At 53.3% G+C, this 27,890-nt stretch overlaps 1 protein-coding gene across 6 annotated transcripts in view; it reads left to right on the top strand.

Moving 5' to 3' along the window:
* The window catches only part of RAP1GAP2 (RAP1 GTPase activating protein 2), a 194,402-nt gene that overhangs the window by 90,980 nt on the left and 75,532 nt on the right, over positions 1 to 27,890 (top strand). For all 6 annotated transcript variants that reach the window (XR_004904796.1, XM_028520082.2, XM_036033276.1 and 3 more), the window contains one exon: positions 4,358 to 4,442. Coding sequence is in view for 5 of the 6 variants with exons in the window: in XM_028520082.2 (XP_028375883.1) it covers positions 4,358 to 4,442 (85 nt within the window). In the remaining variant the exon portion in view is untranslated. The remainder of the gene's footprint in view (positions 1 to 4,357; positions 4,443 to 27,890) is intronic.

Here is a 27,890-nt window from a genome sequence, read left to right as displayed (position 1 = left end):
CATTTGTATAGGGCTTTATGTCTTATTTCACTCCCATCTCTGCAGATGAAGGACACAGAGAGGTGAGGTGACTTAAACCAAGTTCGCACAGTGGGGTAGCGAGTAGAGCTGAGCTGGACCCCAGGGATCTCTTGGTTCTTAGTGTAGGGCATTTTCACGGAAGTGTGCGATGATCTCAGAGGGTCCAAGGCAGAGCCAGCTCGGGCTGGGGGCAAGGACGCTGGATGCCTGCGTGCCAGAAGCTGGGTGCTCCGTGCTGGGGCTTGTTGTTGGGTTCCCTACCAACAGCCCCATTTGGGTGAATCACTCCCTTGTTTTTCCAGCTTCTACTCCAGGCTTTTGACCATTTTTTCTTGAGATTTTCATGAGGACAAAGCTGGCCAGAACCTCATTTGGCTAAAGCCAATTAGGACCTCTCCTGGCCTCCCTGAACCCCCCCCCGCCCCCCGCCGCCCCTAGCCATCCCAGGATCCCCAGGCTCTGGGGAAAGACTCCCAGAGTAGAGGGCCTCAGTGCCACATGGCTCTGGGGCAGAGGGATGCTGAGGAGACAGGGCCTCTGGGACCGCCAGAGGCAGGAGGAAGAGGGCTCCTGGCTTGTTCACTCATGCCAGCTCTTACCGCCTTTCTCTGAGCTGAGTGAATGACCTTCTGCCTCCCTCCTCTGCCTTCCTCTGTCCTCTCCCCTCCTCTGCTCCCATCGCTGCCCCCTCCTCTTGTGTGTCCCCATGTGAGTCTGGGCCCCTGGTCTGGAGAGCTGGGCAGGGGCATTTGACTGGTTTGGTCAGGGGGCAGTTTTCAGTCTCAGTGCCCTGACACACGTCAAGATCACGGTGGCTTCCTAGAGACATGCTACAAAGAGCATTGAGGGTCCTGCCTCTGCTAATAATTTACCTTTTGCTTACAACAAATTAGGGCAGATTCAAGGTCACCCCTTGACAGAGTTGTGTCACTGTCACCTACTCACATGTGGCATGTTGTCCTGAGAAAGGGCTGGCGTTGCACTGAGCACTGTAGTTCTTACTCTGTCTTATCTCAGCCAGTGGCCAGTCCTGGCTGTCCTTGGGAGGGTGGCTCATACTCAAATGTCATTGGTCGTGAGGGCCGGGACAGGACAGGGTGGGGCCAGCTGGCTGCAGCGGGGAGGTGAGGCAGCAGCAGGGATTCCGTCCTCCTTGTTTTGGTCCTCCAGGGGCAATGCCAAGGCTGGAGCCTGCGACTTGGTTGGTGTTTCTGTTTCCTAGGGCTGCTGTAACCAAGTGTCGCAAATATAACTTGAGTATCTCAAACAGGGTGGCTTGAAATAGCAGTATTTATTGTCCTAGTTCTGGAGGCTAGAAGTCGAAGATCAGGATGTCGGCAGGGCCGAGCTCCTTCTGAAGGCTCCAGGGAAGAGCCCTTCCTTGTCTTTTGTGGCTTCTGGCTCCATCATCCCGTGGCGTTCTCCCTGTGTGTCTGTCTTCACGTGGCCACCTTCTCCTCTTATAAGGAAACCAGTCATGTTGAATTAGGAGGCCAACCAACCCAATGACTTCATCTTAACTTGATTATATCTGCAAAGACCTTATTTCCAATGAGGTCACAATTCAGAGGTCCTGGAGGTTAGGACTTTAGTATATTTCTGGGTGGGGGCAAATTCAATTCATAACGGGAAGTTAGCTCTTAAATAAGTGTCTTTGGCTTCTGCGGGGGGTGGGGTCGAGAGGAAGGATGGCTCAGCGTGGCTCATTCCCCCCATAGGTGCCACTCCGAGCCATCTCTCCACCCAGTTAGAGTAGATTCTAATCTGCAGCCAGGGCTGCTGTGCGCTCTGAGTTCTCATCTTCTGGAGGGCCGCAGTCATGCCTTTGCCCACCCTGGCATCCCCTCCGGAATCTCAGACAGGACCCTGGAGCTGGTGTGAGGCTGGGTGCTCTTTCCTGCTCTCGCACCTTCCAGGCCCCACGCATCATTTGGGAAATCCTGGCAGGAGACGCCCTGTGCTCCCACCTGGCAGTCCTCACTGCTCCCTGGAGACTGGTCTTTGGAGTTATTCCAGCGTCCAGGGAGAGCAGGCTGGCTCAGAGGAGAGGGGCTCAGCCCAGGGCAGGGTGGGTACCGGGGGCCCTTTGTCTGGGCCTCAGGGACCTTGGATAAGAATCACATCTGCTCTGGTCTCATGGGAGTGAGCAGCTTGTGCCTCATGGGGAGAACCAGACTGTGTATGAGTGTCCCGTGACCACTGATACTAGAACCTGCTGGTACTGCCCTCCCCTAGGGTCTGTGTTATTGGAGACCAAGGGCAGCTATGGGTCAAGTCTGCCCACAAGCCGTCTCCAGGGAGTAGGCCAGAAGTCCTCAGCTCACCCCCAGCAGTCCTAGAGTCTCTGGCTGGGGAGCTTGCCTACCCCTCCCTGCATGCTTTTTTTACCAGACTCCCAGCACCCCAGGGAGCTGTATTTGCCTGTCCTCACCTCAGGGGACCATCCTTGATCATTCTTCCTCCCTTCCCTTTCCCCCACCATGGCTTTCAGGGGCACAGGCCCATAGAGGAGGAGCAGTGGCTGCTTGCGGGAGGGCAGAGGGGCAGGACCCAGCCCCATCAGGTCCACAGGTGGGGAGGGCCTGACTCCGCCATGGAGGGAGGCCGGTGGCTCTGGCTGAGAGCTCGAAGGAGCACATTCGTGTGTGTGTGTGTGTGTGTGTGTGTGTGTGCGCACGCGCCAGGTCATGGCCCTGCTGGTTCCTGAGCTAGTTACAGTCTGGATCGGGGGGAGGAGACCCCTCTTTAGCCGTTGGAGTGAGACCAAGCCCAAGAAGAAAGGAGGAGGAAGGGGCAGCAGAGAGGGGGAATGGGCAGGGTTGAGGTTAATGGGGTGACGTGGGTCCTCCCCAAGCCAGATGTTCAGGTAGCCTCCTTAGGGTGCTTCCCAGGGGACGGGTGGCAGGGCTCGTAGGGTAGTGTCAGGGTGGACAGGGCCCTGTGGCACCGGGCCTTAGACTAGGCCTGTTGGGCTGAGGGGCGCCTGGACAGGGTGGTGGCTGGGTCCAAGGTCAAGGGCTTGCCCCAGAAAGGCGGGGTGCTGGGCAGGGAGTGGGCTTCTCTCATGAACGAGGTTGGGTGGGGGCTGTTACTTCCCTTGGCGGTACGTGGGCTGGAAAGGAGTACAGAAACATTCTCTCGAGTTGGCAGAAGTGGTGCTTTGGTCACTTAAGCGGGACCAGGTGCTGGCCTGACAGCTGCTTCAGGCTGGGGCTCTGCGGAAGGAAACAGTTACAGAGTTGGGGCTTCCTCCTGGTCCTCTTAGGCTCTTACTGCTCTTATTCTTGCCTTCCTTCCTGTCCCAGGAGATAACTAGGGCATGTCCAGGACACCAGAGTCCCTCGTCCGTCTGGGGACTCCCCCAGGTTCTTCCCAGCTGGCCCTGTTGTGTGACCGTTGTTCCGAAGCCTTATCCTACCGCAAACATTCTGCCTGGTGCTCAGACTGCAAACTAGCACTGCCTGGCCACCAGCAAGGGCCAGATGGGAAGTGGGGAGCGTGCGAGAGCAGCGAACTTGTTGCAGTCGTGTTGTCATGGTGACACAACTCTGTTTAGCTGTCTCTCCATGGTCCTAGCCCACATGGACTAAAATAAGTCTTACCTGCAGCTTGTACCCCAGGCAGCCCATCCTCCCAATGTCTGCCATCTGGTCAGTGTGTGTGTGTGTGTGTGTGTGGGGAGGGACAAAGGGGCCCCAGGAGGGTGAAGTGAAAATGTGTACCCCTTTCCCCTTCTTTTCCCACTCCAGCCCCAGCCCTGGATCTGTTTAGCTCTGTGGTTCTCAGGCTTCAGTGTGCATCAGAACCACCTGGAGAGATTGTTAAAATACAGATTCCTGGGCCCCGTCACTGGAGAGTCTGGTGCACACCTGAGAATTTGCATTACTTAAAAAAATTTTAAAAGATTTTATTTATTTATTTTTAGAGAGAGGGGAAGGGAGGGAGAAAGAGAGGGAGAGAAACATCAATGTGTGGTTGCCTCTTTTGTGCTGCCAACTGGGGACCTGGCCTACAATCCAGGCTTGTGCCCTGACTGGGAATCGAACCGGCAACTGTTTGGTTTTCAGGCTGGCACTCAATCCATTGAGCCACACCAGCCAGGGCGGAATTTGCGTTTCTCACAGTGCCCAGGTGATGCTGGTGCTGCTGGATCAGGGGCCACACTTGAAACAGCCTGGCTTTAGATTTTTCTGCATTCCAGCAAAGAAATGCACCCCACTCTAGTGTCGAGCAGTGTGTGCTAGACTCTGTCGCCAAGCCCTGCTGCTTTAGAGGAGAGAGGGGATGGTACAGGTGGGCCCTTACTCACCTCTTCTGTGTTCTTGGCTCCTTACAGGAAGCAGGAGCTGGCCAACAGCTCAGATGTGACTCTCCCAGACCGGTCGCTGTCCCCTCCTCTCACTGCACCTCCCACCATGAAGGTAAGAGGCTTAGAGTTGGTAAGTGGGGGAGGTGGTGGGTGGGGGGTAAACCTCAAGGCTGCACTTTGCTGTGGCAGCAGGCCCTGCTGTGTCTGTCCCCGTGGGGTTGTGGAGGCCCAGGCACCTCTGGAAGGAGCGTTCACTGGGGCTCAGCAGTGTAGGAGGAGGGTGCGAGTGTGAGACACAGGGTGTTAGGGCACGGTGAGGAAATAGACCCGGGCTGGGTGGGCTTGGCTGGGTGCTTTGTAATTAGTGAGAGGCCTTGTGGAGCTGTGGGGTTCTGGAACTAGGGGCCCAGGCAGGGGTAAGTGGGAGAGGCTTCAAAGGCAGCTGCAGGCTAGTGCCTTAAGGGGCTACTGCCCAGAAGGGCTGCCAGGCCCTGGGGGCTAGCATCTTCCTGGCTCTTGAGTGGAACTTGCATGCTGGTCGTCCTGCATCTGACTAGCCTTCTTCAGCGGGCCCTGTCCCCCCAGCCCTTGTGGGACAGTTGCTTTAGAGGTTCCAGGAAGCCAGTAATTCTTTTCTAATTAACACTTTATTCACAAGTCTCTCTTCTAGGAGAGCACATCTTAGGGCCCAGGCCCAGGCCCCTCTCATTCTTGCCCAGGAGCTGAGGGGGCAGCGCCCTCCCCCCACTGTGCTCTTCCCCTTTTACCCTCGAGTCCCCCATGTCCCGATGGCCACACACTCCTGACATGCCCTCAGGGAGGACTCGGCTCAGGCAGTGTGCCTGCCTGGGTGCTTGGGGGCAGTGCACCCCCCTCCCTTACATTCTGCCAGGTGAGGACTAGCTTTGAAGAAGTCACTGCCTCCTGAGCCATCTGAGGGGACATTGAGGCCAGCCTCCATCTCTGTCCTGAAGCTCTGCTGTGAGGTGACTCACAGGCAAATAATTAGGGCTCTTCTCTTGCTCTCTGTTGTACCCCCTCTTCCCTAACCTAATCCATTACAGAGTGATACCCCCAAGGGAAGTGGATCAAAACCATCTTTCCGTGATCATCCCATATTGAGTGCCTCCCACGCACAGAACCGTGTGGTATGCACAGAACCGTGTGGTGTGCACCCTCGAGGTGATACCAGTGAGTGGCAGCCAGAGCCCGCCCATGTTGGATTAGGATTCAGGAGTGGGTGGGGAATAGGCTGGCTGAAGACTGCTCTGCTCTCCCCCTGCTGGAGTGCCTGGGGGCACTGAAAGCCCGGCTGCCTTCGTCAGCCTAGTCATGGTGCTGGCACCTGAGCCAGGTGCTGCGGTGGCTTGTTTGCGCCAGGTAGCGCTGAAAAGCATGTCGCCATCATGCATTTCCACACGCTGGTCTGCAAAATGGGGTGTGGGATGCTTGTGTCTGTGCTCATGGGTGGCAGGAGTGTGCAGGGAGGACTCTGAAAGTTTTCTGGGAGGAGTCACTGAGTTCTCTCGGCAGTCTCTAATTACTCACATACTCATTTAATTCATTCAACACCCAATATTCATTTGAATGTTCTATTAGTCAAGACTCTTATTTCAACTGACAGAAACATAACTCACTTTGGCTTAAGCATCAAAGGGACTTTATTGCCTTTGTAATGGCAAGTATAGACTCCAGGCATGGCTGCATCCAGGAAATCTGTCTCTTTCCACCTCTCTTCTGTACTGGTTTCATTCTTTGTCAGACTCTGTCTCTGTGATGACCGGAATGTGACAGCTGCTCCTGCTTGCTAAATAATTCCAGTGAAGAGTCTCTTTTCCCTAGTAATTCTATCAGAAGTCTCAGGGAGAAGCTCATTGGCCTGTCTTAGGTCACATGTCTATCTCTGAACCAATAATTGCAACCGGAGAGAGAGAAGGCTCTGACTGGCCAGGCTTGGGTCTCATGTCCTCTACCTAAACCCTAACAGACATGAGTGGGAGAAGGGTGGCTCTTCAAAGGAAAATTGAGGCTTTACTGTGAGAAGAAGGGAAAGTGGATGCAGGCAGCCAAGACCAACAGCTTTTTACTACAAATGCTGATGATATGCTGAGGACTGGGGACCTAAAGGTGAATAAAACATCGTGGTGGTCCTGGTTCTGGAGTTTGTAGTCTAGCTCAGGAGATGAGAGTTGAAAAAATAATTTTAAGAATGAGGGATGAACAGTTCGGTGCGGTGACTGTTACAAAGGAGAAGCACAGCATACCCAGGGGCCAAGATAAGGTCTGTGGATGGAGAGGGTCAGGTAGGGCTTCTTTGGGGGAATGATGTTTAAGCTGAACCCGGAGAGCTGAGCAGGCCTTAGTTAGGCAAAGGTGCTGTCAGGCCAAGAGACCACTAACACCTGCATGATTTGGGAACTCCTGGGACATGCAGAGAGGCCCCACTCCAGACTGCAGAATCGGAACCTGCATTTTACCAGCGTTCTGGTTCACACACACTCTATAGCTCAGAAGCACTGCTGCAGGCTGACATGCGCTCAGGCGGGACAGGGAGTTTCTCCAACCAGGAGGCCAGGATGGCCAGAGCACCCACAGTTAGGGGGACAAAGAGTCAGACCCTCGGAAGGTTTACTAAAGATTTTGGGCTTTCTTCTAACTGAAGGCAATGGAATCATTGAAGATTTTAGTCAGAGGAGTAAGATGATGGGACTTTTGAACAAGCCGCCTTGGCTGTTGTATGGAGAGTGTGTGGGAAGGAGCAGAACGGGGCGTGGGGGACGAGCTGATGGCCCTCCGCAGGAGTCCGGTGAGGACAGGGTGGGGGCCAGACCCTGAAGGCCCTGTGAGTACTTGGAAGTGGTCTGGCTCCCGATTTCCCGGGAGGTGGATGGATGAGATGTGAGGATTTGGGAGAGGTGGGCGGCAAGAGTGGCCCCAGGTTTGGAGCAACTGGGTGAATGTCACAGCCCCTCTCTGAGAGGGAGTGACCCAGAAGGGACCATGAGGACCTGGCTTTTGCACCCTTTGACAGTGCAGGTAGGGGCAGGGGGAGCAGGCATATCCCTTTGCTATTGATCCCTTTGGGAATCACAGAATGTCAGAGGTGGACGATCCATTTCCTTTGCAGACGAATTGGATGGGAAGCGACTTGCCTGAGGTCCCACTGGAGACACTTGTGTTCCTACTGTAGTCAGCAGATTTAGTTAAATTTGAAGACCCAAGCTATTTTTGGTGAAGCACACTTCTTGTCCCAACCCAGCAGGCAGGGATAGCCCTTCTGGTCCCTTCTCCCATTGGGGAGGGCCTGCTGGGGGAGTGGCTGGCCTGAGAATCTTGCTTCACTCCCAGTGCCACTGCCCCCCACTGCCATGCCTGCTGCAACTGGTCCTCCTCCCCCTCCCCACCTCTTGCTGTTTGTGTTTTTCAAGATTTTTTTTTTCCTAATATGAAACTGAGAAAAAGCAACCAAAGAGATGTTGAGCAGATGGGCTGAATGAGAGCCCAGTTCCCAGCCAGAACTCAAGTTGTGTGGATGGTGCTGGCTGGGCTGGGAAAGGGGTTTGGGGCTCTCTCCCTGGGAATGCTGTGGATTGTTTCCAGGCCCACGTCTTTTATGATCTGGTTTTCCTGCCCAAATGGATCAACGGGCATTTAGGGAGGGCTGGCTTTGTGTGCCCAGCATTGTGCTGGGCCCCGTGGGGTCAAACCCAGGCCAAAGTCTTCACCCTTCAAAGAACCTGCTGTCTACAGGGAGCCCTAATGGAGCAGAAGAAACCATATGGCTCAGCATGTGACAAGCTCAAGTGTGTCATGTGGCTACTCGGTGGGGTGGAGAGGGGTGAGGACAGCTTGGTGGGGAGGCTGGTGGGGAGCAGGAAGGGGCCCTAATGCAAGCAGTGGGGTAGGGATGACCCCCGTGGGACTGACCGGGCGCAACAACTCTTCCAGGCTTCGTGAAGTGAAGGGGCTGGGGCTGGCCCTCTGATTGTCCTCCAGCTCACAGCGAGTGTGCAGAGTGTTTCATTGAAGGTGACAATGCTGGGACTTGATGTGACCTGGATCTGAATCACCACACTGGCCCCTGGAACTCCACTAGGCCTGGGCCGGCCAGGTCAGCCTAGAGGTGCCCCTTGCTCTGTCTTTTCCATACCACCGTGTGAGTTTCTGAGGGCGGCTCCTGCCGCAGACCTGCTTTCCAGGAGAGGAGAAGGAGGCCTGGCGTTCCTTCTGCGGGGACAGACAGAAGGTCTTGTTCCCACTCTGCTTCCTTGGTCCTTTGTTTTTCACGACTCATGAATGCCTCCAAAACCTTCAGAGGAGGGTCAGGCAAGGGTGCAGGCGTCCAGATGCTAGGGAGGACGACAGAGGTCAGGGGAGCCTTCTCTCATTCCCTCCAGTCAGAGCTGGGCTACTCTCCTCCTCCCGCCCTCCCCGGCTCACCAGTTGTCCACTGGCCAGGCTCTCTCCCTGGGCATGGGCTGGGTTTCCTTTCTAGCGTGTAGCACAGCCCCAGGCCCAATGCTGTCTTTTCTGTCCACTCTGGGAAGGGTTGAGTGAGGAGTATCAGCCCCTCTCAGATCTACCAGTTTTGTAGGGACAAGGTGAGGAGGTATTTGTGGGAAGGATGTTGGGGAGCCTTCTTGGGCGGGGGCAGGAAGGGCTCAAGGACCATGGAAAGGAGGTTTGGATCCTGATCCCCTGGAAGGGGACCTCAGAGGACAAACATTTGCTCCCCCCATTACCACCAATGTAGGAGGTTTAGCTGGTTCTCTTGTTGATGCTCTGTAGGCCCTGGGAGAGCCATCTCTGGTCTCCATACAGACCCTGTTTATGTTGCCCGTCCTGATGTCACCTCCTCAGGAGCCACTTCCCAGGAGCCCTTTGAAGTCGTAAAGGCCAGTGGACAGGGCGGCCCAAGGCAGTGCAGATGTTAGGAAGCTTACCTGGTCTGCACCTGTGGGGCTGTGCCTTGCAGGTGCCAGGTGCACGGAGATCCCTGTGTGCATACCACCTGCATAGACCCACCCCTCATGCATGTACATCTGTGTATGTATATAGTGTCCCTGATTTTGTTCATGTTTTAAGACCAACTAGCCTACACTTCAGGCAAATTATTTTAGGTGTAACCAGATTTTTCAAAAAATGACATGCATTGAAATGCATAAATCTTCACTGTGTGCTTTTGTTAAAAGATACCCCCATGTGACTCATACTCTGATTTAGCTCAGATATAGGACACTGCTGCCACCCACATGTCATATATATATATATATGTACATATATATACACACACGTGCACGTGTCTATGAAGTTCCTTATGTCCCTTCATAGACAATCCCTCCCAAGCAACCAGAGTTCTGATTTTTTTCACTGCAAATAAGTTTTGCCTGTTCTGAAACTTAATTTAAAAGGAATCATGTGAAAGAAAAAAAGAAATAAGGCACTTCCAGCCAAGATGGAGTCATAAGTAGATACGCTTTCCCTCCTTGCATAACCAAAATAAGGACAACAAAAAATTTAAAAACAAAAACAACCAGAACTGCCAGAAAATCAAACTATATGGAAGTCTGACAATCAAGAAGTTAAAGAAGAAACATTCATCCAGACAGGTAGGAGGGGTGGAGAGATCTCCTGGCAAGGCAGGGGCTGGAGGACCAGGTGAGGTGGTGGCTGGTGGGCTGGACAGTCCCACATTTGTGTGCGGATAAATTGGGAGGAACGACTGAGGAGTGACATAGACCATGCAACCCAGAGTTCCAACATGGGGAAATAAAGTCTCAAAACCTCTGGTGGTAAAAACCTGTAGGGGTTGTGGTGGCAGGAGAAACTCCCAGCCTTGCAGGAGAGTTTGTTGGAGATACCCACAGAGTCCTGGAATGGACACAAGCCCACTCACCTGGGAATCAGCACTAGAAGGGCCCAATTTGCTTGTGGGTAGTGTAGGAAGTGACTGAAAGCTGGTGGAGAGCCGAGCAAGTGGCATTGTTCCCTCTCAGGCCCCGCCCCCACATACAGCATCACAACACAGCAAGGTGGGTTGCCCCGCCTTTACAACACAACAGGTGCACTGAGACAAAAAAAAATGTGGCCCAAATGAAAGAACAGATCAAAGCTCCAAAAATAGAACTAAGAGATAAAGAGGTAGCCAACCTATTAGATTCAGAGTTCAAAACACTGGTAATCAGAATGCTCCCAGAAATGGTTGAGTATGGTCACAAAATAGAGAAGAAGTGAAGGCTATGAAAAGTAAAATAAAGGAAAATGTACAGGGAACCTACAGTGATGGGAAGGAAACCAGGACTCACATCAATGATTTAGACCAGAAGGAAGAAATGAACATTCATCCAGAACAGAATGAAGAAACAAGAATTCAAAGAAATGAGGAGAGGCTTAGGAATCTCTGGGACAACTTTAAACATTCCAACATCCAAATCCTAGGGGTGCCAGAAGAAGAGCAAGAAACTGAAAACTTATTTGAAAACTTAACAAAGGAGAACTTCCCTAATCTGGCAAAGGAAATAGACTTCCAGGAAGTCCAGAAAACTCAGAGTCCTAAAGGACTTAGAGCCAACAGGGCACATCATAATTACATTACCAAAGGCTAAAGATAAGGAGAGAATCATAAAAGCAGCAAGAGAAAGGAGACAGTTTCCTACAAAGGAATTCCCATAAGGCTATCAGCTGATTTCTCAAAAGAAACCTTGCAGGCAAGAAGGGGCTGGAAAGAAGTATTCCAAGTCATGAAAGGCAAGGACTTACATCCAATATTACTTTATCCAGCAAAGCTATCATTCAGAATGGAAGGGCAGATAAAGTACTTTCCCAGGTAAGGTCAAGCTGAAGGAGTTCATCATCACCAAGCCCTTATATAAAACCTTCAAAGGACTTACCTAAGAAAAAGAAGATGATCAAAAGTATGAATAGTGAAATGACCACAGACTTACAACTATCAACAACTGAACCTAAAAACAAAAACAAAAGCAAACTAAGCAAATAGTTAAAACAGACACAGAATCACAGAAATGGAGATCACATGGAGGATTATCAGCAGGGAGAAGGAAGGGAGAGAATGGTGGAAAAGGTATAGGGAATGAGAAGCATAAATGGTAGGTACAAAATAGACAGAGGCAGGTTAAGGACAGCATAGGAAATGGAGAAGCCAAAGAACTTATATGTACGACCCATGGACATGAACTAAGGGGGGGAATGCTGGTGGGAGCGGGGGGGTGCAGGATGGAGGGGAATAAAGGGGAGAAAAAAACGGGACCGCTGTGACAGCATAATCAGTAAAATATATTTAAAAAAGAAGTAGAAACCATACTTTTAAATAAATTAATATAGAAAAAAAGAAACTTTAAAAAGTGAAAAAAAGGAATCATTGTAGCCTGTATGCCATTGTGTTTGGCTCGGCAAAAGTGCTGCGAGAGTCGCACGTGCTGCTGAGTGTGTCCTTTGTGCGAACACGCCACGGTTTGCTTATGCTCCTGTTGAGGGATATTTGGGTTGTTTCCAGTGAGGGACTTTAAGACATAACCAGATACTATGAGCATTCTGGTTGGGTGTAATTGTTTGTTTTGGACATGCATTTGTATTTCTCAGGTAAATACCAAAAGTGAAATGGCTGGGTGACAGGCTAGGGGAGTGTTTAACTATCAATGTATGAAGAAACCACCAAGCTTTTTGCCAGATGGTGGTACTCTTTTCCATTCCCACTGGGCAGGGCTGTGGGAGTTCTGACTGCTCCCCATCCTCACCGACATTTGTTATTGTCAGTTTATTTAATTTTAGCCACTTGAGTGGGTGTGGAGGGGTATTTCACTGTGGTTTTAATTTGGGTTTTCTGGTGACTGAAATGTTGAACATGTCTTCACGTGCTTGTTGGTCATTCTTACGGCTTCTGTTGCCCCTCATCCACCTTGAAAATTGTTTGCCTCCTTGTAGGCGTTCTTTACATATTCTGGACACTAGTGTACTTCTTTTCTTAACAGTGTCTTGGACGAGCAGAAGTTTTGGATGATGTCTAGTTTATGGATTTTTTTTTCATGTTATGTCTGTAGACTTCTGTTTCCTAAGAAATCTTTTTTATTCCATATCACAAATATTTTCTTCCATGTTTTCTTCTAGAAGCTTTATAATTTTCGCTATAGGTCTAAGATCCAAGTCCATTTAATTTAATTGTGTATAGCACGCTATAGGGGTCTAGGTCCATTTGTTCCCATGTGGATATCCAGTTGTTGAAAAGACACTGAGCTGCTTTCGTACCTTAGTCAAGAGTCCGCTGGCCGGGTAAGTGCAGCCATGTATTTGTATAGCTGTCTCTGCAAGCCAGGGTGTTTCTCTGGATCAGGGATGGCAAGTAGGTGGCACTGGTGCCGTCTCTCCAGCCTTCTGCCCCTATGACAGCTGTTAGTAATTGATCACGACACTCTTTCCCATGAGTTCAGACGTGGGTCAGAATCCTCTCCACCAAAGCACTGCAGGCAGCCAGGGCCAGCCACTTGGGGTTGACATTTGAGATGCATCACTTCTGGCATCTCTGATTGAAGTTGTCAGAAGAGGTTGTTTGCTCCAGACCCCACAGCTGGTGAGTGCAGAGCCAGGATTTGGAGTCAGGGCTGTCTGTGCACCTCCGAAGCCTGTGCTGTCTTGTTCACTCCTCCAGACCCGCACTGCAGCTGCCACTTAGTCTTCCTGACCTTTAAGTTCCTCACTTGTGGGACAGGGACAGTGGCCACCTAGAGGAGTAACGGGGTAATCCATGAAGTAGTTGGTGGGGTGACTACACATAATAGGTGCTCAGTTAAGTGGTTATGAAAATAATGACAATTGTGATGATGATAATGATGATGATGAAGAATGTGGTTCTTGTCCTTGAGAAACAACACTTTTCCTTAGGGAACTGGGAGGGACCAGCACTTGTGAGTCCCTTGCCTGGTCCCATGTAACCTTAAGCCCAGGCCTTTGGAGCCAGGGGCCTCATAGGAGAGCCTAGAAATTGCTAAGGAAGCCCAAGCCTAGACCTAGGCCTCTGGGACATCTGGGCCTTATTCCTTCTCTCCTCTGTGTTGGGGAACAAGTCAGCTGGGCTTCCAGATGCTCTTTCTGGGAACCCTCTTCTCCTCTCCTTTGATTCTCCAGCCCATGTCCCTTTCCTCCTGACAGGCCACATGGCCTCCCCTCACCGTGGAGACTAATCCAATTCCTTTGACCAGGATCCGGATCCCTTTGAGGTTCTCTCTCAAAAAAGTGAAGCAGTGTCAGCTAGTAGTTAAGAACACAGTTCCTGGAGCCAGTCTGCCTGGGCTTTGTGGCTGTGTAATTTCTCTTTGCCTTAGTTTCCTCATTTGCAGAACAGAAATATCAGAGAACCTGCCTCATGTGCCTGCAATGAGACTGATTGAAGCGATGTGACTTTGTCACTTAGAGCAGAGGCATGTAGCGTGTGCAGAAGTGTTCGCTGTTATTCCTCCAGAGAACAGCAACGCTGAGAGGGAAAGTTTGGAAGGAAGCAGTCCACCAATTTTTCTGCCATTATTACAGTTTCTTCCCAGGACTCCTTGATTTGCAGCCCTACCAGGTCCCCATGGCTGGGTTGCCTCTGCATGGCCAATGCATAAAAACTGAAATTGCCTTTTGTGTGATTGGCCACCTGAGCCCTGTGGATTAGACCCAAAACTGCCTGCGAAGCTTGGATGACAGTGTTGGGTGTTGGAGAAAGGCTGAGACAAAGGTCTTGCAATCAACTCAGATGGACCCCGGAGGGGCCTTCGGGGAGGGCGCATCTTTCTGTACCGTGCCCCCATGCCCTGGAGCGAGGCTGCCCTGAGCCAATCCGGGCTCGCAGTCCATGTGGTCCCTGGGTGACTGGAAGACCCTGCAAGGCCAGTGCCCTCGCAAAGGATTTGGGGGTTGGACTGAGTGGAGACCTGGGCAGTTCGAGGCTATGGAGAGTCCCAGGATTGGCCTGAGAATGTACTGTATGATCTGTTTGTCCCCACCGGAAGTTTCCTTCCTAATCCCTTTTGCCTGCGGCTCACGTTAAAACAAATCTATATTTCTAGACGGACACTGACCTTGTGCCCTGATGGAGCCCTTGGCGTTCAGTTGTCTTCTTGGGGCTGTTTCCCACGCTGCTCTGGCCCTAGTCATGCCACCTGCCTCTGAAGGCCTGACCAGCCACCGTCCCCTAATGCAGTCCCTGGCTCCACGATGTCCTGCTGGGCGTGGGTCCTGCTTTTCCTGATGGACTGTGGCGGGTCTGGGGCGCAGAGGCCTGGGCCTGGCCCTGGGGTTCAGTAACCATCGATGTGACGTGGTGCAGTTCAGTCATCTGTGAACCTCAGTTTCTTGACTGGTAGGACTGAGTCCCCTGTAGGGTTGCTTTGGGGATTACAGGAGGAGGCAGGTGGGCAAGGGCTTCAGACGTACCAGGCACATACAGGTGTTATACAGGGTCCGGCACACGTAACTCCCCTTTTTTATTACAAAATCATAAGCGTGTAATTCTGTAACATAACAGTATCACACTCAAGCACACTGTATGACAGTTTAGGTGGAATGTTCAAATTAAAACTGTAAGTTATTATACCCATAATATTACCCTACCAGCCACACTCGAGCAGGCGTTGTTCTGCTGGACCCTGTGTGCTGGTGTGCAGCGGCTGCTGGTGGCTGTGATCCTGGGCCGTGAGCTGCGTGCTCGTGGGGGGTTTCACTGATCATCTTGCCCTTCTGTTCCAGTGCCACAGACACTTCCTCACTGAGACCAGCTCAGGGCGGGGGGCCCACCAGACTCTGTCCCCACCCTCATGTATGTGTGGGATTTACCTGACACTCAAGCCCAGGGTATTTGGTACTTTAGGGGACCGTGGGTGGGGGGCATCTGAGTTCACTCCTGAAGGGATGCTGAGCCCCAGTAGGTGCTGCCTGTGCATCCCCCTCCTGTTGGCTTTTTCTCTTGGGCCCTTGGCCAACTCCCTCCCGAGTGTGGAGATAGAGTTTCAGGCCTTGGGGTGTCTCTTTATTTCCTGGTGCTGCTGTAACAAATGACTACAAACTTGGTCTCCTGAGACAACAGAGGTTTATTCTCTTGCAGTGCTGGAGGCTGTAAGTCCAAACCCGTGGCCAGGGCCCAGCTCCCTCCTTAGGCGCTGGAGGGGGGGACCTTTGCTTGCACTTCCCAGCATTTGGTGGCTCCGGCACTTCTTCAGCTTGGAGGCTGTGTGCTCTGCCTCTGCCTTCACATGGCTGACCCTTCTCCCTGGCTGTCTCTGCTCTCTGGGTCTCATATAACTGTTTAAGGCCCACCTGGGTCCACCTGGATTTCATCTCAAGATTCTTAATTATATCTGCAAAGACCCTTTTTCCAAATCAGGTTACATTTGAAGGTTCCTGGACATGGACATATTTTGGGAGGGGGCGGGGGGACACCATTTAACCCAGGATAGCAGTGGGCTTCCCCCTCTCAGGAGCTTCTGGTGGGAGCTTGGTGAGGCCCAGAAGCTGTGCCGGCACCTTCTTCTCACCCTCGTGTCGCTGGATGTCACTCAAGGGAGACTGAGGGTGTGTGTGTGTGTGATGGGCTAGGGTGCCACAGGGGCAGGGCCGGGAGGGTTTGGCCCTGCGTGTCCCCAGCTCATGTCCTAAGGGGACAGGGCGTGTTCTTCCCACCCTTGCTGGCACAGGGTCTGGTACAGAAGGGGCCCACAGTTGATGCTGCGTAAACACTTAGTGGTTAGTGTTTAATAAATACTTCCAACAGGTGACTGGTGAATCCTCATTGATGGACACAACCTTGAGAATGTAGCATTGAAGAAAAAGCTCAGCATTTTATGAGAGAAATTAAAAAAAAACGATTTTATTTTATTTACTTTTAGAGAGATGGGAAAGGAGGGAGGAAGAGAGGGAGGGAAACATTGATGTGTGAGAGAAATGGCAACGATTGTTGCACGCCCCACACTGGGGACCTGGCCTGTGACCCAGGCATGTGTCCTGACTGGGAATCAAACTGCTGACCCTTTGGTTCGCAGGCTAGTGCTCAGTCCACTGAGCCACAACAGCCAGGGCTCCTTAGATAATTTTTGTAGACTGTTTTTGCTGATAAACAGCAACCCCTCACCTGATTTTTAAAGTAATATATTGCTTATTATAAAAATTTAGGCAATTATAAAGTACAGAGAAAGTAAACAAAAAACCCCAATAATAATTCTACCCCCAGACCCATTCATCCTTACGGTTTGCTAAGCATCCAGATGGGTTGGCATCATACACAGACAGAGGCGTCGATCTGCAGGGTCGCACTGTTGGTGCGCCTTGGTAATAAAAGTAAATTCCATTTCACTTGCATTTAACCAGTGAAAAAAACTGTTGGTGGCTCAGAAGGAATTGCTGAAGTTTAGATAAATGTTTTCTTTCTGTAAGAGACAGTAATTCCTATGATGGTCCTCTGAAGATGGGGTGAAAGATTAAACAACAACTTGGAAGGTGGAGACATAATTTTTTTGTTGTTTTTACTAAAAGTTGTTTCAACTTTATCCATAGTGGCTGGCTCTCTGATTTGAAATATGAGGCCCAGGTGGTTTTGGAGGGGGTAGTGCGTGGGTAAACAGTGTTCGGCTGCTGCTTTAGGGGCACACTGCCACACCCTCACCAGGAGGCTGGGCATCGAATGTTCCAGAATGTTCCAGGGCCCGGGCTCAGTTGAGAGGAAATCAAGCTGGGCTGTGTTGGGGGAGGGAATTGGTTTTGTTAGCAAATAACATGGGCTGAGCTGCTTTGATTTGGCAGCAGGACCGAGAAGTATTTGAAATGTCAGATGTGAGCGTGATGGCTGGTTGGCTGTCAGTGGGAAGCCAGAAGCGAGGGGTGGGTAAGGCCAGGAGAGAGGAGAAGGGAAAGAACAGGAGGGAGCGGGGAAGAAGGAAGGAGAAGGATGAGAGAGGCGAGGTGGAGGAGCTGGGTGTGCTTCATCGAGGATCACTAGCTGGTGGCCTAGGCTCAGTTTGTCCCCAGGTACACCTTGTTTGGCCAACATGATATTCAAAAATTCATTTCAGTACTATGGGGGTGTTCTCTCCAACTCCTGCTTTGCCTCAGATCCTTCCTGACTCCTGGAGGTGTCTGGGTTCAGGACCTTTGCCTGGTGCTTTGCTGCTGTTTCCAGAGCTCTCCTGTCCCAGGGGCTGGCTGTGGTGGGTGGCCCGAGCTCACAGGAGACCTTAATTGCATCTTGCCCCAGAGAAGCGGTGGGGGTCAGGATGATGCTGAGCCTCCGACTAGATCCTCTCATGGCTCCCTGGCCTCACCCTTCCGTGGATGTCCAGATGGGGTTCAGAACAACATTTGAGTGTCCCTTTGGGGTGCTTATTCTGTGGGTGCTTATTCCTGGGCTGTGGGAGACAGGAGGCAGGGTCTGTGGTTATTTATTTTCCTCTCCTCACGCTCGGTGACCCTTCATTGAACCAGGGAGCTGTGAGCTCTACTCTTGGAGAGTAGGATGGCTCCCCTGAGAGTGAGTGACGCACGGAAGTGCATGGTCTCCACGGAGGCTCCAGCGGTCCCTGCGTGGGCGTGGAGCAGGGCTTCTCTGGGTAAGTGCAGAAAGGCGGGAAATCCATGCAGGGTGCTCTTCCTGTCACTTCCCCATCAGGGGATGGATCTTGGGGTCTGAGTGCCCCCTAAAGTTAGTCCCTCTCACACCAGAATAGTGAAGCAGGAAGCAGGTCCGGAACCATGGTCAGATTCCAGGAGCAGGAAGATGGGTCTTCAACATCTGGGAGGGTCCAGTAAGTGTCAGGGCTGGGCCTTGTGCCCTGGAGAGCAGGGCTGAGCTGGGGATCCAGAGCCTGGGGGCCTGGAAGCTGAGGTTGGAACGAGGAAGCCAGGCCTCGCAGGGCATCAGTCCAGCCTGAGTTGTCATGGACAGGCAGTGTCCTGAGTCCTGTTTGCACGGTGTGGTCCTTTTCTACCCGGGTGGGCTGCCTTTTTCCTTGCCATATGAATCCTGGGCCCAGTGCAGGCCAGGGATTCTTGAAGATTAGTACAGAGCTTTGAGACAGTTATCCAAAGGTCAAAGTGCAGTGCACCCCAGGCTACGAGTATGCGCCGGGGCGTTTCAGCTCTGGGAATGGGAAAGGTTGCCCAGTCAGAGGCATGAAGCTAGAGTGTCGAGTTCCCTCCTCTCCTCCCACAAAGTCTTGTTGGCCTCATACCTGTCAGGAGGTCTGTCTCATTTCTTCTGTCTGATGAAACAGATGACTGCAGACTCAGTGGTGTAAGACAATAGACTTATCTTACAGTTCCGGAGGTCAGAAATCTGAAGTGGGTCTCACAGGGAGAATCCATTTCCAGGCGTTTTCCAGCTTCTGGGGGCTGCCTGCATGCCTTGGCTTGTAGCCTCATTTCTTTGATTCAAAGGCAGTAACCGCTGAGCCAGCCTCTCACACTGCCATCTCTCTGGTTCTCACTCTTCTGCTTCCCATTATAGGACTCTTGTGATTACAGGGGCCCACCTGGGTAATCCAGGCTCCTCCTCTCATCTCAGGATCAACTGATTAGCAGCCTTAAAGCTCCTTTGCTGCTGTAAAACCTTACACATTTACAGGCTGTGAGGAGTAGGACGAGAGTATCGGGGAGGGGGGCATTCATTCTTCAGCCTATGAGGAGGTCAGGCCACCTTCATGGTTCAGTGGGAGGGGCTGGGCTTTGTTAGACCTGGTTCCTCATCTGTGAAATGTGGGTTTTTTAAACCCACTTCCTGTGGAAACCCACAGTAGGCCTTTCTTCTGTGGGGTCCCGTGGTTCTGTCGCTGATTCTCTGTCAGCCTTATTTTATTCCCTTGTGAGCCCGTGACCGATTATTGGATTCCAAAGGTCCTCCCCGGACCATGGGGTTTAAAGGGTAGGCATGCTGCATGTTACTGAGCTTTTCCACGGAGAAGAGAAGGCCACACAAGACCCACACTGTCCGTCTAGAGCTGAGATTTGGCCTTGGTTTTGTCACCATTGTTCAGCAGCTTGCTGGTCCCCCATCCAGCTGGAAAGATAACCCCTCATTGGGGGAAAAATAGTGACATACACGAGCTCTGCCCAGCCCTGATTTGAAGTTTTCTGATCTCTTCTTGAAAGGATTTGCCTACTGACTGCCTCCAGTCATACATTGTCATCTTCCGTCTAATCTGAATCTCTCTTGGGGCAATTTGAGCCTCCCGGCTCTCAGTTTGGCTGGCAGGGAAACAGCAGAGCTGCCCACCAGTTCGATAGTGACACTGAGTCCCACTGATCTGCTCCCGTCCCATTCTAACTGTGCCACCACTCCTGTCCTCAGGACTACCTTCTGCTTCTTCCCGGCAGAGTGCACTGTCTGTCGTGTGGGTCCAGGGTCACTGTGGGGTGAGGATGGGAAGGCCCGTGGGAGGCGAGGGAGGCCCCTCATTATGCTGAGATAACCCTCCCCAGGTGACCTGCCTGGCACAGAAAGTCCCCCTCCTGTCCCCTTAGGTCAGATAGCGTTGCCTGGCTGCGAGGCAGCCGGTGAGGCTCTGGCAGGGAAAGTAAACAGGCACACATGTTTACAATTCAATATTACTGGGTAGGCAAACACCAGCAGGGCCTGCCAGTCCACCGGTAATCTGCAATTCTCCTCACTCCATGAGAGTGGGGGGCCCTGCACTGAGACCCAGATGGCCTCTTCTAGGAATTAGCTATCAGCTGTTGTGAGGGACAGGGGGAGGGGGTGAGTTACTGCTTCAGCCTTCATGGGGACTGTCATCATGGTCCCCTGGGCAAGACTCCTGAGACACCCTGAGACTGGCCTGCACCCCTCAGCTGGTGGAGCTTTGAGGGTACTGGGCTGGTACAGTTCACCCCGGTTTTGCCCTGGCTGCAAAGAGACCTGTGCTGGGGAAGGTGTGTGCTGAATGGGGCACCAGCACGGGGGATGGGGGGGCTGGAATTGGCAATCTGCTGGCCAGCCAGGTGTCCTGTGAGGGGCTGCATCTGACCAGAGGAAAGGATGCCTTTCCCAGTTGGTCTGCTGGAGAGGTGCCCATTTCAGATTCATAGAAAGGCACTTTGTAGGCTAGCCTTGGTCCTGCTAAAGGGACACTCATGAAGTTGGGTGAGTCCCAGAGTCCCCGTGTGGATGCTGAGTATCATCCCTAGGCAGCCTCATTGGGTGCTGAGGTGGAGCCGGGGTCCTGGCAGCTGTGTGGGGTGGGAGAACGGGACAGTGCCCTCTTAGCTGGAGGCGCACAAATGGCTGCCTGGGGCGTCTCCCGGCACTTGGTAGGGGAGGCGATGGCGTGGTGTCCCAGTAAGACCACTCCTGGCAGGGATCATTTGACAAGTAACGGCTGGTCCACAGCTACTGAGGGTGACTCTTTCCTGCATGTGCTTCGTGCTCAGGCTTATTCTTCTCCCCTGATCCTGCAGCCTCCCTCCTTCTTTCCAAAGCTCCTCCCTCAAAGGCCCAGCTGGGGTGCCACCTCCCCCATGAAGCCTTCCCTAAACTCCTCCAGCAGGAGTTTGCGTTGCTTATTCTCCTGTGCCAGTGCACCTTCCACATCGAAGTGCCAGTGAATTCCTTTTATTCACTTTGCAAATGTGCACTGAAAGCCTGCCACGGGTTACAGACCGCTTTAGGGCCCGGGGATACAGAAGACTCGATTCCTGTCCTATGGAGCTTACCCGCCCTGTGGAGGGAGGTGGGCTGTAGATATAAGAAAGTCATGAACAGCAGCAGCTTCTGAACTGTGCACAGCCATGCCGTTTGGGTGCTCATCTTTTCAAGGGTGCTATCTGAGAACATCAGGGTCTGTGGGAGGGAGAAAAGGCTTTCCCGGGGGGCTCCAGGAAGGCCTGTAGAGGTGATTTTTAGGCTGAACCCTGAAGGATGGGAGGATTGGCTGTGTGGAGAACTGGGGGTGTGTCTGGATGCCAGAAATGACAAGTGCACTGGTGCCGAGGAAGAGGCTGCAGTTTTGAGGAACAGAGAGGAGGCCTGTGTGGCTGGTGTCACATGAACAAGGGGAGGTAGCAGAGGGGCTGAGCACGCCAGGCCTGTGGGCCTTGGGCGGGGTTTAGATCTTCATCAGCGCAGTGATGTGGTTTCAGTCTGGCTGTCCTGTGGAGAATGGATCAGCAAAAATGGAAGGAGGGAGGCCAGATTGGAGGCCATTGCTCTAGTGTGGACAAAGAGTAGAGGGGACTTGGACCTGAGGGGCCGGCAGTGGAGATGGACAGAAGTGGATGGATCCAAGTTACATTGAAGAAGCCGAGACAGCAGATGCGCTGATGGGTTGGGCATAAGAAGTGAGGGAAAGGGAGCAATCTGGGTGTCTAGTCATCGTAGATGAAGTTGAGCAGTGGATGGGTTTCAGTTCCATTTTTTCTGAGATGGAGAAGCCCACAAATGTTTGGGGAGGAAGATCAGAGCTCTTATTTTAGACACACTGAGTTTGAGTAACTCATGAGACAGTGGAGTAGAAAAATCAGATACGCATCTGGAGATGCTGATGTGCAGGTCCAAGGAGAGACCAAGGGTGGGGATATTCTTGTGGGGGAATCAGCATAGCAATGGTATGAAGTCTGGGGGAAGGATGGATCGCATGGGGGGACAGCCGAGACAGGGCTGAGAGGAGGCCCTCCAGAGGAGGCGGAGCCTAGGAGGAGGGCTGAAGGAGACCCAGGAGACCCAGGAGCCCAGAGGAGGGAACGCTGCAAGGAGGAGGGAGTGGTGCTGAGAGAGGAGGTGAAGGGCAGAAGTCCTTCTTGGATTTGGTGACTTTGACTAGAGCATTTCAGGGGAGCTGTGGGGCCAGATCGGCTGGTGGAGGCAGGAGGACTGGCGCTCAGGAATTCCACAGCACTGACCCGAGTGGCCAAGTGTAGGAAGACTGACACCCAGCTGCTGCAGCTGGGGGTGGGGTCTCCTGTGTGTAAGGCGAAGCTGCCCTCCTGGTGGCCGGGACCCCATGACTGCCCTGCCTTGCAAGGGCAGTGGGCTCCTTTGGAAATCTGGGTGCCCTGTTTCCCAGGGCAGGACAGCTGGTTCCAGGCGAAGGGTGGTTACCAGGGTGAGAGCCCAGCTGTGCCTCGCAGGTTCAGCCCAAATCAGGATGCACCTTCCTTCCCCAGGAGACATGTCCCGCCTTTTAGGCCTGGAAGAGCAGGGCTTGGGTTTCACTCCCTGGTGGCCTTTTCAGACTGCTCATGCCCAGGGCTCCCATTTACCCTTCCCTTTGGATAGCCGTGTGGCCAAAGGAACTCCCAGTTTAGTGAGAATGGGGCTGTGCCCTGGGTCAGGGCATCTTACCTCACCTGCTCGGCGGGGCCTGGAATTGTGTCTGGGACAGTAAGAAGTCAGAGCTCTCTTCAGATAGAACTGCTTTGCAGTCACCTGTCTTGGCTCCATTTATCCACATTGCAGGCCGTGGCTTGGAGCCCCAGCTGTGGGTCTGCACCTTTCTTGTGGCTCACCAGGCCCCCTTGTGGCTGATACAGTCAACACCAGACGGTCCGCTGGCAGGGGCAGGAACTAGGGAACTGGAGAGCAGCCGACAGCTGCTGGCTAAGTCAGGTTGCCAGGAACTGGGGCCCCACTCCTGTGTCCACTGCTAACCTCACCACTCAGGTGCCCCTGGAGACCTCCTCAGTTCTCCTGCAGCTGGGTCACACATTCCCAGCATGATAGGTTCCTCTGTGGTTCTGGTCCCGCCCAGGGTCAGTGTGAGGCCTGGGAGGCGGCACCAGCCCTCTGAGCCAGGTGCCAGCACTGCTTCCAACATATCTACTGGATGCATGGATCTATGGTGGAAAAGGAAGAGAATTGTGAGAAGGAGGCTGAGGTCTCTAACTTCGTCTCCCTTCCCTCTATGTGCCTCCTTTGCCTCTTTTGAAGAGGGGACCACTGGGCAGGCAAATTGTAAGCAGCCACAGGCCACTACTATTTAGAGCAGGAGGGTGTGCACAGCTGGGCCTTGGGGGCCCATCAGTCTCCTGGAAGCCTGGGCGTGTGTGTTTGCGTGAGTGAGTGTTTGTTGTGTGTTGGGGTGAATGTGAATGTTTGGGGAGCTCCCCTGTACCACCCGTGTGTTTGGTTGTTAGTGTAGGGGTGGGTGCTGTGGGCCTCTGCATTTGTGTGAATGCATTTGCAGCCGGAGGTTCCCCTCAGCCTGAGCAGCTGGGCCAGGGATAGGCAGCCCGAGGGCCCTACCCCAAACCTTGTCGGGGCCTGCATTTGCCCCAGCACCCCATTCATCAGCCCCAGCTGGCAAAAGGGGGTGGGGCAATCATGTTATTTGACATATGGTTTGTGGGGAAGAGAGCTGTTCGTCATTAGCGTCCCCACGTGGTGGCACATGTATAATTAGGCTGTTGGAGCATGGGGACTGACTGATAGAGTCACAGGGGACCAAAGCATTTATTTAGGTAACCATTAGCTGGAAGATGGGGACGGCAGAGAACATGCGATGTGTAGACAGCTCCTTCCTGCAGGTCAGCCCGAAACGGAAGGCCCTGCGGCCTTCCTCCTGCCGTCTCCCTGGGGAGGAGAAGGTTGGGGTCATTCAGGGGCCTCCAGAGCCGGGGTGGGCTGGCGTCTATCAGGGCTGCAGGGAGCACAGGCCCCCAAAGTGACCAGTTCCCTGGGACTTTCTTGCCCCTTTCTTCAGCCAAGCCCAGCCCCGTGGCACAAAACCTGCATTGATCGATTGATTGATTCTGTTCTCAGTCTAGTACACCTGATGAGGATCTGCTATGTGGCCAGCAAGGGACCGGCTGCAGCAAAGTCCCAGTCATCTGTTGTCCTGGGTACAGGAGGCGTTACCAGGAAGAGCCCAGATAACCAAAATTCTGGCTTAGATCATCTCCACGCCTTGCTTTTGTCACCCACTCACTGTGCTGGTGTGGACATGGAGGGGGGAAGCTTTGTTTCCCTCTTCACCTCAGAGCAGAGGCTGTGCTGCTGGAGGCAGGAGCGGGCGGGGACCGGAGCAGCCAAGTGCTGGGCAGTCAGCAGCCGCGGCTGGTCACAGGGCACCCAGTGGTCTTTCTGGGGTGACAGCTCAGCCCCAGTGGAGGGGAAGGCAGAGCAGCCACCTGCATACCCTATGTTGAGTGTGAAAACAGAGGCACGGAGGTAGGAGAGGCTCATCGAGAAGGTGTTTTGGTGGAATGTGGTGTACACCTTGGTGTATGGTGCCTCCTACTTTAGAAGTAGTGTGAGGTTGCATCCTTCCACTCACTGAGTTGTCCCTGAACAGCCGTGGAGGACACTGGGGATTGAGAACAGCTTGGACCTTTATTTTGGACATCGGTGAACTGAGCTGTGGTCACAGCCAAGTGACTGGCAGCATGAGGACATCCTCTCGAGTGGGAGCTGGGCCTGTCCTTGCTTCCCTGAGATGATGCTGGATGCTGCCTGGGGCTGGGACACCCCCTGGGGCAGGGGAAGATGGCGGCAGCAAGGGCGGGTGGCGCGGGCACAGGTTCCACCACTGCCCTGTGATGGGTTCTCTCGAGGGAGCATCTTCAGCCTCTCTTCTCTTACCCGGGCTCGAGTCAAAGCCAGGGTAGGGGGAGGAGGCCGATTGGTACCAGGCTCCACAGTGCCTGCTCCTGCTTCTAACACTGACCTGGTGGAGGGCGCGGTGGAGAGGCGGTGGCAGGGCTCAGAAGGCGTCTGCTGCCCCAGCTGCAAGCCCAGAGTCTGGGCTGCTGGGCCTGGCTGCAGTCTCCCCTCTCAGGGAGCCAGCAGGAAGGTGGGCAGGGTGGGGGGGGAGGAGAGAAGTGGGAGGGGAGGGCTTGTCCCGGGGAGGTTAACTTGGATTGCGCCCTGGTTTGTGCGGGAACCTTGTCTGGGGAACGAAGACCACCCAGGTGACTGAAGGAAGGCACCACGCCTCTGATGCTCAGCCAGACCCCATGGGCCAGCACCACTGAGGAGAGGGACAGCTATGGAGCACGTAACTGCATTTCAGGGATGCGGAGGCTCAGAGGGAAGCAGAATTTCCTGGAGGTTAACACTACCATTCGCTTCTGTGACTCAGGACAGACACACGCGGGGGGTCTGGGCCTCTTGCCTGGGCCACGAGCACGAGCACTGGTGAGACTAAAGCCAAACCGGCCCCCTGTGCACGCTCCTGCCTCCGGGCCTCTGTCTAGGCTGTTGCTCTCCCCAGTGCCTGAGCCTCCAGTTCCCCCTGTTGCAGGCCTATAGGCTTGTTTCAATAACCCGATGAGATTCACAGAGCTGTTTTATGGTTCCCCCACATTGTGAGCTTCAGACCTGAAGCTGAGCCCAACTGTGGTGGGGAGACTGGAAGTTTCAGGCCTCAAAGGGGATCAGAACCAGAAGCTCTGCCAACTGGCACCCCAGAGCCTGGCTCGGAGAGCCTCCACGGTGTAGACACCACGATTCCTTAACCAGTGCTGGGCTGGGGACAAGCGTCACACCCTTGTTCTAAAGAAGGGACAACAGGGAAGCAGGAACCCCAGTTGTTCCCTAGAAAGTGGGGCTGGATTGCCACCCCCACAGGGTCTCCTGGCCTCACCCAGGACCACTCATGGTGTCCATTGTTCAATGTCACCTTCATCCTGTTTGCTTCAGGTTGGTCCAGCGATCTACACTTTATAAAAAATATTTTCTTGAGTTCTTGTGGTTCTCACAGCCAACCTGAAGAGTAGAATTATTTTCCCACTTTATAGATGAGAAAATTGAGTCTTAGATAAATGCAGTCTTCCCCTGAGCCAGTGGGTAAGACACAAACTAGAGGCTTGTGATGTCAAGTTCAACATTCTTTCTACTACCCCAGGAAATAATGACTGAGTGCAAATAATTACAGAGTGCCTACTCCTGGTTTTCCTGGCTTGTAATACACTTTCTTCCTTCTCTTTTCACATCTCTGAAGCCAGGTTGCATTTCCCTAGTAATTGCTTGCCGTAGTTTGTAATTGGTGGTGTTTTTGCCCTGTTAGTGGTATCTCACATAGTGTCGATCTCACAATGGACGTCCTTTAAGATTGGATGAAGTTCGGTGCGTGAATAACTAACTTGGGCATGTGCGGATGTAGCTTCTGCCTGCCGGGAGTTTTCAGTCTAGAGGACAGATCAGACAGTCCTGGCCGCTGACCCAACACAGGCTGTGTTGTGTACACAAACTGAGTCAAGTGCTGTGGGGACTCCGGCGGAGGGCTTTCAGAAGGACACTGGGGGGATGGGTGGGATTTGGGCCTTGAGCATCCTGCTTCGTGTGTGCCAGCCGCCGATCGGAAGGGCAGACCCAGCTCCCATCAGTGTGCCGGTTTAAAACGTGGACGCTGGAAGTGGACTGTTGGCATCTCTGATGCTGTCTGTTGACCTCGTTCTTTCGCTCCCAGCCTCGGCTTCCAGAGCTGCAGAGTGGGGAGGGCAGCGGAGACTGCCTTGCAGGTGGTCGTGAGGAGTAGATGAGGGAGCGTGTGCAGCCAAGCACTGAGCCAAGGGCCCGGCCCCTGTAGGGAGAGCCCAGTCAGCGCCAGTCGCCCCCACCACGATGCTCCACACGTCCGACAGAGTGGGCGGGCCTTTGTCCTCAACCACACCTGTCATCTCATTTCATGGTCAGTAGCACCTGGGAAGGTGGGGAATTGTTATTGTAACTTTACAGGCGCCTTCACAGGGGCCGGTGGCGGGGCTGGGGTTGCAGCCTGTCTGTCTGACGCCCCCGTCCGTTGGGTGGTCTTTTCACTGGGGTGCAGCGGCTGTGGAAAAATTATAGGGGAGGAAGGAAACCTTGCTGATGCTGGGCACTCACTTCAGGCAGCGAATTTTATAACCCAATTATTGCCATTGGGTGGTCTTCATATTGGGTTTCTGGTGGAGGAGGAGGAGAGGTCTCATTCTGAGGCAGAAAGGCTGATTGGTCGGAGGGAAATCTGCTCAGACCTTAGCCTCGCCACGCCATCCCTGCTGCCGGTAGGAAGTGGGCAGGTGGTTTGTCTCCCTGGGCCTTGCTCCTCCTTCTGTGCTTGGCTGTCCGAGGGCTCACGCTCCCCGGCCTGTGGGCCTCCCCGCCCACCCCGAGGGTGCGGGTCTGTGGCCCTGCTAGCACTGCTACCGGTGCCCCTGCCAGGCCCGTGGGCCTCCTGCCTGAGAGTCCTCCCTGCCCGAGTGTCCTCCCTGCCCTCTGAGTCTCACACAGGCGAATGCTGTCTTCTCCCCACCCCCTCCCCGTACCCTCCATTCTCTCTAACTTGTCCTCTTTTTCACCTAGAACACTTGGTTCCACTGTTAACGGGCTGGGTGACCTTAAGCAGGCCACTCCTGTGAGCATCCTTCCCCTCCTCCTCCCCGGCTGGATCCTCATCAGGATCCAGCGGGAAAAGCTGGGAAGGCCTCCTGGGCCCAGACATTGGCTCCAAAGTGCTCCATTGGACCACTTTGTCCTTCCAGCAGGGCTGGATTGTCTTGTGCCCTCTGTGGCCTGATCTGCAAAATGGGGAGAATAACCCTCTTCCAGAAAGTCTTCCTTTGCGGCGTAGTGGTTGCCTGACTCCTCCATGTGTCCCCGTGGGTGCTGGCC

Source organism: Phyllostomus discolor, chromosome 8 (assembly GCF_004126475.2).
Source record: "Phyllostomus discolor isolate MPI-MPIP mPhyDis1 chromosome 8, mPhyDis1.pri.v3, whole genome shotgun sequence".
NCBI lineage: Eukaryota > Metazoa > Chordata > Mammalia > Chiroptera > Phyllostomidae > Phyllostomus > Phyllostomus discolor.
The sequence above is the reverse complement of the archived record's forward strand: the minus strand, read 5'-3'. Positions and strand labels throughout refer to the sequence as shown.